Here is a 13,521-nt window from a genome sequence, read left to right on the forward strand (position 1 = left end):
AAATATTGAAACATTGTCGTGTTTTGTGCCTCAAAGTGTCAACATATTTAAAGTTTTAAAGTTTCGGATTTCCTTATATATGTAGACATTTACAAAATAGAATTATGTGAAATTTGTATTTGGTTAGGGGGAAATCGTATGCCGCAGATCTCACTGCGTCTTCCGCAGACTGAAAAGAGTTGCAGTTGATTTGATATCTAAGGCAGGTCGGCGCACATCAGTCTACGTCTTACATGCCACATGAACTTTGCCCGCACAAATTAATTGGATGGGTCCTTCTTTTCTTTTTAGGCTGGCCCCTTATTCTTGAAGGAAATCTGCCAAGACAGATGTAGGGCAGTCTTCGTTGAGTAAAAGATTAGCAAGGAAGGCAAAGATGAGAAGTGTGTGATGTGATGTGTTCAAATCCGTACGGTGTAGGATAGTTGAGTTTGACGCTTTGTAGTGGAGTAGTTAGAGGTAATGGGATTAGATTATTTCGCCAAGTGGATTAATTAAGGATAATTTTCATACAAGAGCAGAATTGTAGAAATACATCCACAAATATGGGGTAAAGTTACTAGCTACACCAGAAGATGGAGGCATTTCCTATCATAAACTGACAAAAAGCCATTCTTCTAGAAGAAGTCTAAAACTACCATTATCTTCTTCATACATCCAACAGGAAAAAAACAGTCTTGCATCAAGCAGGAGGCAAAAGACAACATGGAGCATCTCGAACGGTGTGTAACATTCAGGGGGAAACATTCATTTTCTGACATTAATCAGAAAATAGAGTATACAATATGCATAATTATTACTAAGTTGGGAGTGGGTTCTTTTCAACTGCCATGTTCCTCCAGCAGCCCAGAACAAACAAAACAGACATTGGCTGTATTGCACCAATCCAAAGTATTTTAAGACCGAGGTATTGATAAGCCCCAATGTTTTGATGTAATTTATTATCACACAGCAGCAAGCATATCCTCTGCTCTCCTGGTGAATGTTATGGGCAGATAATAGGGTCTGCATCTTAGCATTACACATTTTACATCAGATAACATTAATTATCAACTTGGATTAGGTTTGAGCACCAAGCATCATTGATGTGAACACACTGGAGTCTTGGTCAGTATTCTGTGAGGCAATTGTTGTGTCACTTTTGCTGACATTATTTGTATTATTCATGTTCATCAATTAGGTTTTTATTTTGAAGGTCTTGATGCTACACTCCCACTATTGGCAAAAATCCAAGCCAGCCCAGTCTCCTAAACCTCCCTCACTATGCAGCGTAACCTGCTCTCTCTCCACCACTGAATACCACTTTTACAATGAAGCTGGATTTGAATCTAGTTTTTTTCATTCTCAGTACTTTCAAGGTCACTCTAATGGAATATTGTCCAACCCATTGCCAGTGTGACTGGGACATCTACAGTGTGTCATGTGTTGGCGCTGAGGTCATGCCGGTATTCCATTCCAACACACAGGAGGTGTAAGTAACCACATCTTTCAATTTGGATTTTAGCTTGTGATGTTTTGATGAAGACTGAACACCAAACTACGGTTTATTTCTGTTTCAGGTGGCTTGTGGGGACCAAACTGTCTTCTCTTCCTCAGAATGCATTTTCCAACTTAGCCAACATTGTTCACATGTAAGAGTTTATTTTTTTGCTTAGACGTTTCTTTCAAACCAGCAAAATGGGCAAGAAGAAAGAGTATTACTTGCCAAAAAGAACAACTATAAACAAAATACAACATTTAAACCAGATGAAACTATAAATAGTTTATATTCTCATGCTGAATTTCTACTACTTTTCTAATAGAATTTTTTTTGTTGCAATCAGATTGTGTTGCACAACTGAACAAACTTGTCGTTAACAAACTTAATATTCTATCATTATCAATTTAATACCAAATGACATATAGCCACTATGAACTCCAAATTCATTCAAATGAATACTTTATTATTCCTAAATCAAACTTTAGAGAAAGACATACTTTGTTTTAGACTTGAAAGGTAGGCCTGAATTATTAGTAAACTTTAAAAAAAAAAGTTTAAAAAAAAAAGAAAAATGTACCATTCAGTAAGTTTTGCTCCTTGGATGCAAAATAGCTCATTTAGTGCCCTTCAAATATGTTGCTGTGCTCCATTGACAGAATCATATTCAGACTTGTTTTTGCAGCGCTTGTCATTAACCATGGCTGGAGTATGTGTAGTGACATCCGCTATGCCGGGAGGCTGGAAGGAGATTTACGTTTGTAAAATATTACGTCTCAATGTAAAATCCTGTGAACATAAGCAGAATACATGAGCACATCATTAACTAGCGTTAGCACTTCAATGCTATGCAAGCTTCTGATACTTAATGTTTACACCTGTTGCTTGTGCTTTTTTAATGATTGGAACAATGACTAAAGATCTATCTGGCTTTAAATGGACAATGTTTAATGTCAGGTGATGAGCTGGGTAACTTTTACACTGATCTGTAGGTGGTAGCTCTACATCTTGATGGAGTAGCAGTGGGGGCCGGGTTTAGCGAAGCTATTGCATGAGGCCAAATAAGAGCAAACATAGCATTAATGTCCTGATTTATAGTGTTCTGTATTTTGTCTGTTTTTTCCAGAGACATCTCTGATGATGATACGATGAGCTATCTTGAGAGGCACTCTTTCCACAACTTGCCGAGGGTCACCCACATGTATGTAACCTTTGAGCAGTGAGACTTGACTTTGATGAAAATGCCTCCCAAGTACACCACAATGAATACACATATGGGTGAATTCACAAAGAATGGATTGCTATTTTGTAATTACTGTGCATCACCTTGAACCGCCGTCTTCTCAAGGTCCGATTCACGAAATATATTGCGCTAATTATATTACAGCGTTACACATTATTTAAGCCAAATTAAATGAGTGAACAGGCATTCTGCCTGTTTTACTAATTACCTACCTGTCTGCATGCATGCTGCATGTGCATGCAGTCATTGTGCGACATCGGAGTCATCAACAAGCTGCTAGATTGGCAGCTGTAATTAATAAAAATAGCCATGTTTGTTTAAGTTCTTACGATGCATTGAAGGGGGTGGTTTAGAGAGAGGCCTGAAGGGACGGGCTGTCGGTGTTGCCGACTTTGCTACTTTCCTGCGAGATTGGAGACTTTTGGAACCAGTGTTGCTCAGGAGCACCGAGACTATTCATGTTTGGCAGTGCAGTTGGAAATTTATTGGCTTTGCAAATGAGACGGTTCATTTTGTTGCATATTTTAGTAGATTTAGTCACTTAAGCTGCACAATCTTTTTCTGGATTCGCCCCAAAGTATAGTCTTCATAAAAGGGTTATATCATGACGCCTCGTTCCTGCTGAATCACATTGTTATACTGGCCCAATGAGAAGCCTATTGCTTTATAATGTGCCCCGTTACTGCATATAACTGTCAGATTTCCCGTTGGAAAAAAGGACAGCCAACTCTTGAGAGTGTCTTTTTAATGTAAATGTTGAACAATACCATGGTCGCGATGCTATGGTAGTGACCTGTCACTCAACGTGACCACCTCCCTTAATTATGTTTTATTTATACACACTACATTTCAACGATCAAGAAGTTGAACATTGTCTGGGAGATGTGGTCATAACTTAATATTAAACTATTATGAGCTTTTTGCTTCAAGAAAAAAAAAGTTGAAGTGTGTGTGTATGTGTGTGTGTTTAATAGACAACTAACTGGTATCAAAACACTGTCATACATCGACCAAGAGGCATTTAAAAATCTGCCTAATTTAAAGTACCTGTAAGTACAATTCCATTTTTTCCCTATTTTATATACTTGTTTATCATAGCTTATCATATTTTTACTGTAGGAAAAATTGAATAATTTATGTGCCCCATGAACTAGCTGCTGACAGATTTATCTCGATACAGTGGGATCACCAACACAGGCCTTGCTTTCTTTCCTGGACTGCAATATATTCAATCCAGCCAAGATGATTTTATTTTGTATGTATTTTTTATTTTAAATATACCTACCTGTAATGTCAATTGTTTTGCTAATGTATGTCTTGTTGTAAAGAATTTTATGTTCATACCTTTCTGACAGGGAGATAGTGGAAAATGTCTTTCTACAAGTTATACCTTCTAACTCTTTCATTGGAATATCTGAGAAAACTTTGACCATGTAAGTATGATTTATAGTAATAGTAATGACTCAAATGTCAGACCGACTGGAATTGAAATTCTATAGTTTTTGCTCATTTTCTCTGATAGCTTTAATGTGTGATTTGATCTCTTGTCATCTAATAGTTAATTTGCTTCAGTCAAGTCAGGCAGGAGGATAACAGCATAGACTTCTAGCTCGTCAATGTAGTGTCCAAAAGGTGATGCAATTTTGTTGTGACAAATAATAAATAATGAAAATGAGGGGCAAATGTTCAATTTTGCAACAAAAAAATAGGGATCTGAAGCAAATTCTGCTGTAAGATCTTACAAAAATGTTCAGACAAAGGCCATTACCTGCTGCGTGTGCAGCGACATGGCAACTTTAATTGTTGACAGTCCCCATTCATACACTGTAGGCACAGCTATGGGAGCAATTTGGGGTTAAGTGTCTTGCCCAAACACATCGAGTAGCGGAAGCAGGAATTGAACTGCTGATCCTTTGTTTCAAGACTGCCTCACTCCACCACAGAGGTAGCAGCAAGTACATCTTCTCTAAAGAAAAACTTAAGAAGGCTACAGACATACCCACAGAGACAGTAGGAACCAACAAAACATGGCTATGGAAAATAAAGCATTGGCACTGGGTGAAAGATACATTTGTAGCAACGTCTGCAATAACGGCGCTGGAGAGAACTATGCAGAGCACAGATTCCAGTCCTGGTAAAATTTAGGAAGAGGCAGGCGGAGAGTCACCTAGAACCTTTAGGCGCCAGAAGCTCTTGCTCCAAAAAAGTAGTTCAACAGCACCAGATGGAGTCATTTCAAAGAGTGGTTTCAGTCTAGTGAAAGTGAAACACCGGTTTGACTGAGGGTGAAACTGGAATATTTTGACTTTTTTCAGTGTTTTCATTTGTGTTATTTGTACTTACATTTTTATTTTAAAGCCTTACTTATTCGGCCTACAATGAATCCATTGTAAAACTGAATCACCAAATTTCTTAAATACTTAAGAATTTTTCAGTTTTTTTAATTGGCAAATGTGCCTCTCTTAGTACACAAAGATTGTGTGTGCATTTGGAATGGGCGCTGCTTTCGTGTTTTACAAGTACCAACCTGTCCAAGAACAGCAACATGACGTCCTTATTTGCCCTTAGTCTCTTCTTTCAGAGGCCTCGAACAAGAAAAAGCTACATAACCTTTTTCTCACAAAGTTTTTTTATTTGTGACTATGGCTTAGTGGTAAAGTGGGTCGTCCGAGGATTGGTGGTTTGGTCTCTTACTCCGCTAGTCCATGTCAATCTGTCCTTGGAAAACAAAATTAACTCACAAATTGCTGTCGGTATGTGAGCCTGTTCTGATGGGCAGGTGGCACCTTGTTATTGACATCAGTGTATGAATGAGTGTAAATGGGCGAATGATAACAAGTCGTGTTGAAAAGCTTTGAGTAGTCAGAAAATTAGCAAAGAGCGATACATTACCACGGGCCTGTTTTTATTATTATTATTTTTAATGTCTGTGCTATTTAAAGCCATATTAAAGTAACTGGAATAATTATGGATGGAACTATTATTTTACATGCTATTAATTACATAGTATATTAGATTCAGCTTTATCTCCTTAGAAGACTAATTTGTCACTAGATATTTTGTAGTCCTGGATTTGTTCAGATTCAAGATACCAGAGAATGTCTAGAATGTCCTCTTGACTAAACAGACAAAATCAAGTTGCTTAATTTCACGACTTCACTTGTGTCAAACTAGAAGGGTTCTCTGGTCAAACTATACGAGGAGTACTCCTTTTAAAACAAATATTACACTATGTGCTGAACTGATTCATCTATTACTTTGATCATAATTTAACAACATTGTTTCACTTATTTTATAATTCAATACTTTTCTTATAATGTAATAACAGTATGCACAAAATTGTTATGAAGTTCCACTTATGGATTTCTTACATTATGCGGTATGTTCAATGTGCAGTTATTACATATTGCACAGTTATTACGTTTCTACAATGATTACGAATAGACATAAAAAAGGAGTAAATGGAATTTTCACAGGATATTCTCTTTTTTCCCTTCTTTTAGCATGCTGAATAGCAATGGTGTGAAAGAGATCCAGCAATATGCCTTCAATGGGAGCAGACTGGAGGAAGTGTATGCCATCTTGAATAGCTGCAGTAAAACAAAACAGAAGTTCAAAGTCAACAAAGGATAAAACTGACCAATATTTTACTTCTCAACTATCTTTTTTGTTGTCTTTAATAATGTGTGTATTTGAGCTTTAGCAACCTGGCTCACATGTTGATCTACTATTGTGTATACCAAATATTTTGAGTTATGTGGGATTTTGTATGTTTGTAAAAAAAAAAAACTGAACGAGTTTGACCACATTACATTGCGCCTAATCTATTCTCTATTCTCTAGGTATCTTCACAGGAATGTGGATCTGGAACGAATAGATGAATTTGCTTTTTACGGCGTGATTCACGGTCCAACACACTTGTGAGTGAAGGCAGAGAATTTGCAAGAAGAGGAATTTGTGTTCTTTGAAAACAAACACAAATAACTTTACTTTGTTTTCTTGTTAAATAATATTCAAACAATAAATCTTGTTTTTGGAACTGCTGTACATGCTGAGGTTGAAGACAGGGACTGCCTCAGCTTTGTATCTAAATGAATAATCTGAACTATTTGTCTTTCCAGAGACCTTTCAGAAACCAAAGTTAGCTCTCTTCCTTCAATGGGGCTGGAGACCATTGAAACTCTTCAAGCTAAAAACACTTGGAGCCTCAAAGTGCTGCCCCCCTTTAGGACCTTTCTCCATTTACAAAGTGCTGAATTGACCTTCCCAAGCCATTGTTGCGGTCTCAATATGTTGAAAAGATGGAGAGGGTAAGTAAGAGAATTGAAAGTGGGAAATATTTTCCACTGGAATTCTTTTTTATTTCAAGAATCAGTCCTTGACATACCAAACGGCTCTCAGGCCCACGGTGTATGTATTGGGCTACTCAGACAATCTGGGTCAATCTCGAGTGATTTCAATAACTTCAGTTACTAGGAGAAAAAAAACATGTAAATAGTTGTGTGCTTTATGAACAATGATGCCCTAAAACATCTACCTCAAGAGTGCCGGCAGCAGCTCTTGCCAACCATAACAATAAAGATCAATGAGCTTCTTTAACTGTAATATCAAACCAAACACATGAGATGACAAACTAATATGTCTTATGTTGAACACATTGTGATATATTTTGTGATTGAGTAACGGGAGTTTGTGGGAGGGAGGAGGGGGATTAGTGGCGGGCCGTGCGTTTTCGACTTAGGCCTTCAGTGCAGTATAGTCCACATCAGGAGCGGGTCAGACCGACTACAAACCAACTACATGGTGCGTTCATACAGTCTGCCATGTGTGGACACAAAGACCGCGGCACAAAGACATTGCACACACACTCTGGCATGGCCCCAGCAGCATTCCCGGCTCGACCAGCAGCAACAACAGCGCTGTGGCTTGTTATGATTAAATACGACTGCAGGTGTTAAAACTGCAACACAACCAGCAGCTTACTCGCCGGGTGCACATAACTCTCCGTAACCCTCTGTGCAAAAGTAAGCCCATTTTATCTGCCTTCAAATCTAGCCTCTGGCTTCTTCTTCTTTTTTAATGCAGATGGCATCCAACAAAAGGTGCTTTACTGCAACCTACTGCGGCATCTCTTTAGGCCAGCAGAGAAGGCTTAGCAGGCCCTGACGGCCCACCACTGATATACATATACATACATACATATATGTATGTATATATATATATATATATATATATATATATATATATATATATATATATATATATATATATATATATATATATATCTTTTGACATTTAAATTCTGTATTGGCTTTGTTCCTGGTCCTCCTTTGTAAACTGGATTATTTTGTACAATGATGTACATAGTTTTTCTTTTTAACTGTGTAAACGTACTATGCTTGTTAACAATTGGAAGACCCTTTCAAGAGTTGCTGCTGGTGGCCTCTGACAGGTGTTTTTTCTTCATATGGAGACTGACATGTCATCAATAATGTGATTACAAGTTAGCTACAAATGCATTTTTATCCTCTAGAAACTTCCTGGTGTCGAAACACTTTGTAGTATAATATTTCAATTTGCATGCATCTAAAAAAGAAAAGTAGTGCATTCTCTGACTCATCTGTATCATTTGTGTTCAAGAAATGCTGAAGCAGTTATTTGCAACCTGACCCGGACTGCTTTGGCAAAGCTCCAGGAATCCTCTGCAGCTCTCTCTCAGAGGTATCTGGGACACAAATTGGACCATCATCTGAACGACAGCTTTGGTCTCCAAACTGCTAGAGGCAGAAATCTCAATAATTACTCTAACAGCCCAATTTGCCCAACTCAACAGTCTCAAAATGAGGGTTTGTTTCATGTGGAGTTACCTGTAGGGCATCCCAATGAAGGTTTTGACTTTGCTCTGTGTGATGAACCTCACATAGATAATCATGGACTCTTGTGCACTCCTCTGCCAGATGAACTGAACCCCTGTGAGGATGTGATGAGTCAAGGCTTCCTGAGGGTGTTGGTCTGGGTGGTCAGTCCGTTAGCCATTTCAGCCAACTTCCTGGTGATGTTCATCCTGCTCACCAGCCAACAGAAGTTCTCCGTTACCCGTTTCCTCATGGGTCACCTGGCATTTGCAGACTTTTGTATGGGGATATACTTACTGCTCATCGCGTCTGTCGACCTCTACACACGCTCCCATTATTACTACTATGCTATCGGCTGGCAGACAGGAGGTGGCTGCAACTTAGCAGGGACAATATCAGTGTTTGCCAGCGAGCTATCTGTGTACACATTAACTTTAATCAGCCTTCAGCGCTGGCATGCAATCTTCTACGCAATGAGAGCAGACCGAAAAATCCGGTTACGCCATGCAGCTGCACTGATGCTCGTCGGCTGGTTGCTGTGTGTGGTCCTAGCAGTGCTCCCATTGGTTGGTGTGAGCAGTTACCAGAAAGTGAGCATCTGCTTACCCATGGACACTGAGACAACTGCTGCTCGGGCCTATGTGGTCTCTGTGCTGATGCTTAATGTCATTGCTTTTATAGTGGTATGCTTATGTTACCTGCACATCTACTGCATGGTGCACAATCCCCAGCATCAGTCCAGTAGATGTGATACCAGCATGGCCAAACGCATGGCTGTTTTAATTTTCACCAACTTTCTGTGCCTGGCTCCCATTTGCTTCTATGGCTTGTCTGCGGCTCTCCACCAACCATTGATGACCATCACAGATTCCAAGGTGCGACTCTATCTTGAGGTTCAATCCAATTATTATTATTTTTTAAATAAAAACTCATCTATGTTTTTCTTCATAGGTGCTGCTGGTGCTTTTCTATCCTCTCAACTCTTGTGCGCACCCATTTTTTTATGCTATCCTGACGAAGGCATTTCACAGAGACATCCTGATGTTGCTGAGCCGGATGGGGCTGTGCCAGAGACAAGCACACCTCTATCGAAGCCAACTTGTCAGTATTCTGCCCTATAGCCCAGCTCCCATATCCCAAAATGTACATAAATTACCAGGTTACAAGATGTCCCCAAATTACTTTTAATTATTAATTAATTATTAGTGAATTATTAGTAAAACAATAATTTACATTTTTCCTAGAAGCCCATATACACACCAATTTACATAATTTAACCATTACACAGTATACCGTGGCCTCTTAATTTTGATCCATAAATTTCTTGTATCAGTTTGCTTGGATACCTCTGCTTGTTAATAACGATGAATAATAATCTTTAGGTAATAACAGCAAACGTTTAGGCTTCATCTGTGGGAGAAAGATGTGTCTAAAACTGTAAAGATGAGGAGAACTTAGAGGTAATAGCATGAGAAAGTAAAGGCAATGATGTGCTTCAAATAAAAAGGTTGTTGGATCGCGTAACAACATCCTCTGAATGTTCCAAACAAGCAGCATCGTATTTTTACCCAGAATAAAAAGTGTTTGGTCAGGCGCTTGAAGGTAGGCCTGGTCACTTTTTGACGGTTCAACCAAGTGCAACACCATGCATATATGAATATATTATGAACGTTAGTAAATATGCTTATTAAAGAACACAGAGCACAGCAGGGCTATCGAGAGAGATGTCTTTCCAGGTGCAAACGTTTAGGTTTGGCTTGCAATGAGATGGAGTCAAAATGCCTGGATTTGCCTCAGTTTCTTGAACTAAAATATGTATTATCATCAACTGTAGCCTTTTACTTTAATAGTTATTAACAGTGATTAATTTACATTAAAACACACCATTTAATTAAATGTGCATGAAGGAGTATTCGCCTTTCAGCTAAATCCTTAACTTTGCTCAATACTCTTAGCTTTAAAACCTTTAGCAACGTTTCTATTTAATACTTCTTAATGTATGTAGTTCTGTGGACTGAAAGTACTAAACGGATGGAAACTGTGAAATGTTTCCTCATACGATCGGCTCAGGAAAGGCCAGTAAAGTAATCAAGCTCCTCTTTTTCTAATGAAGAGAATGTATCCTGCTGAAGTCCAAATGTGTGTGTGTGTTAAACTGTGTTAAATTGAGAAACTGTTGGGTGGATGAGAGGGCGGGGGAATGACACTCAGCTGGAAGATTAGAAAAAAAAGACTCAAAGCATCGAGAGGGGATTCTGCTTCGGACATTGCCTGCAACTCAGCTAAGGGCATTGTCCAGCACAAGCATGAGAACTCTTTCTCTGCTCACAGCTCAGAGGATACCAATCATGGGCCGGAATACGCAGCTCACCCCCCTTTCTGAAATCACAAGGATTGAAAGGCTTCTGTTTTCTGTGACTTTGTATGGAGTCTGGAGGATCACAGACGGTACTTCTATTCCTAACAGGATGAGTCAGGTGTCCCGCTAAGACTGGACGGGTCAGTTCCCCCTCGACCACCACCAAAAGAACCACCACCTCCTTCCAGCCTCGGCCCAGTAGTACATTAATGTTGTGGTCAATCGGTACTGTAATTACCAAGAGCCAGGGTCCACTAGGAAAGCTGCCATACTGACAGCTGATAGCTGCATTTGGCCAAGAGGACCTCCCGGTCCAGTGTTGTGAGTGGAAGTAGACGTCAGGAGGGACGGCAGTGAGCAAAGCAGATGCTGTTACACGTATTTCATACACACATTGTGTGTAAGCGCGGCCTCCATTGTGTGTCTTTTTTCCCGATTACATAACGTGAATCATAACTCTCAAATGACGCAACCACTTTGCGTGACAATGTCTGCCATCTTGCTCTTTCTCACCACCTTCTACAAACACACACAAACACTCCCCTCGTCACGTGATTGCTTGTTGCTTTTGGGTATTATGTTTGCAATTGTATAGTAGATGTTTGTTGATTGATAACATTATTGATTTTGTCAGTATTGTTTAAGATAAATAAACTGTCATATTTTAAAGAGCTATCTGTGACTATTCAGCTGCCCCGTTATTATTTATAGTTGTTAACAATTCGATTGATATACATAATTGTTTTATTGTCATTTTAATTTTCATACTTGCTACTAACCAAACCCGCTCTTGCTAGATCCCAACATTGAACACTTTTTTAATTATATGTACCCAATTTAGATTTCGATGCAACTTTACTTTGAATAAATAGCTTCTCAGTTAAGCAGATTTTATGTCATTTTTAAATCTACAATTAATGATCCTGTGGTATTCCACAAATATAATATGTTCTCTCTACCTACGTCTGAACCTTGTCCTTTCACTGATTGGATCCTTACCGGGGTCCGTGTTGGGTCCTCTCCGCTTCTCTCTGTACACCAACTCCCTCGGCTCTGTCATTCGCTCGCATGGCTTCTCCTCCCATGGCTATGCTGATGACACTTAACTGATCCTCTCGTTTCCCCAATCAGAAACAGGGATACCAGAGCGAATCTCTGTCTGACTAACATCTCTCAGTGGATGTCCACACACCACCTGAAAATCAACCCTGACCAGACTGAACTGATTTTCCTTCCAGTAAAAGGCTCTCTCACCCAAGACCTCACGATCACCTTCAACAACGCCGTGCTGACCCCGACCCCGACTGCCAGGAACCTCGGTGTGACACTTGACAGTCAACTCTCCCTGACTGCTGACATCACCGCAACAACACGCTCCTGGAGGTCCATGCTGTACAACATCAGGAGAATACGTCCCCTGCTCACACAGAAGGCGGCACAGCTTCTGGTCCAGGCTCTGATCATCTCCCGCCTTGACTACTGTAACTCCCTCCTGGCAGGTCTACCTGCCAACGCCATTCGACCTCTACAGCTTATCCAGAACGCTGCAGCTCAACTGATCTTCAACCTCCCGAAGTTCACTCACACTACTCCACTGATCCACGATCTTCACAGGCTACCCGGTGGCCGCCCGCATCCGCTTCAAAACATTGGTACTTGCGTAACATGCTACAAACAGATCGGGTCTGACCGACATACAGGACATGGTAAAACCGTACACACCAGCTTGTTTGCTCCGCTCAGCTTCAGCCATTTAGCTTGTAGCTCCGTCACCGCGAGCTAAACAACACTCAACAAAGTCACAACTGTTTGCTGTCCTGGCTCCGCCCCTCTCGCCCTGTGTGAACCCCTCCCTCCCTCCGCCCGTAGATGCTGTGGAGTCCTTCCGCATCCGAGGCTCCATCCTAACCCAGGAGCTCAAGTTGGAGCTGAACATCAGCTGCATCACTGAGAAGGCTCAGCAGAGGATGTTCTTCCTGAGGCAGCTGAAGAAATTCAACCTGCCAAAGACAATGATGGTGCACTTCTACTGCCAGCGTCCATTCTCTGCTCCTCCATCACCATCTGGCACGGTGCAGCACTGCCAAGGACAAGGGCAGGCTGCAGCGCATCATCCGCTCTACTGAGAAGGTGATTGGCTGCAACCTGCTGTCCCTCCAGGACTTGTTCATTTCTATGGAAGCGCATTGCATTCACTGGATGAAAAAAAGAGATCCCTTTTCTCGTAATTACGAGATCTTTTCTCGTAATTACGAGATCCTGATCTCGTATTTACGAGATCTTTTCTCGTAATTACGAGAAAAGATAAAGAAAAAGGAAACGTCTGCAAATCCTCTCTCAGTGTCAATGATGGCGCTATCGCAGTTATCTGCTATTAATACCTTCTCGGTTTGAGACACTAGAAAATACTGATGTTTCTGAAAAATGAGGATCGTATTACATTAAGAATGTCAACACTGCGCAGGCATCTCAAGGCGTTAGGATTGTTCAGGATGTCGCTCTGTTTCTGCAGGAGTAGTTGAACCAACACGGGATGCTTCATGGATACAAATTTATGCATTTGAAATGCATCCAATCTGGTTTGGTA

The 13,521-nt window shown here is 40.3% G+C and overlaps 1 protein-coding gene and 1 pseudogene across 1 annotated transcript; both read left to right on the forward strand.

The window, feature by feature from the left end:
* The first annotated feature begins 1,310 nt into the window (after window positions 1–1,310).
* LOC137783687 (thyrotropin receptor-like) lies at window positions 1,311–9,766 on the forward strand. Its single transcript, XM_068573905.1, has 11 exons — window positions 1,311–1,471; window positions 1,560–1,631; window positions 2,604–2,678; window positions 3,695–3,769; window positions 3,901–3,975; window positions 4,076–4,153; window positions 6,224–6,292; window positions 6,563–6,640; window positions 6,842–7,030; window positions 8,361–9,450; window positions 9,527–9,766. The coding sequence occupies exons 1-11, from the start codon at window positions 1,311–1,313 to the stop codon at window positions 9,761–9,763; spliced, it is 2,199 nt and encodes a 732-aa protein (XP_068430006.1). The 3' UTR covers window positions 9,764–9,766.
* A 2,273-nt stretch (window positions 9,767–12,039) lies between these two features.
* On the forward strand, window positions 12,040–13,060 carry LOC137783871 (uncharacterized; annotated as a pseudogene).
* Window positions 13,061–13,521: the final 461 nt, after the last annotated feature.

The sequence above is a fragment of the Clinocottus analis genome, unplaced genomic scaffold (assembly GCF_023055335.1).
Source record: "Clinocottus analis isolate CAN_PGR_092001 unplaced genomic scaffold, fCliAna1.0.p SCAF_13, whole genome shotgun sequence".
Lineage (NCBI taxonomy): Eukaryota > Metazoa > Chordata > Actinopteri > Perciformes > Cottidae > Clinocottus > Clinocottus analis.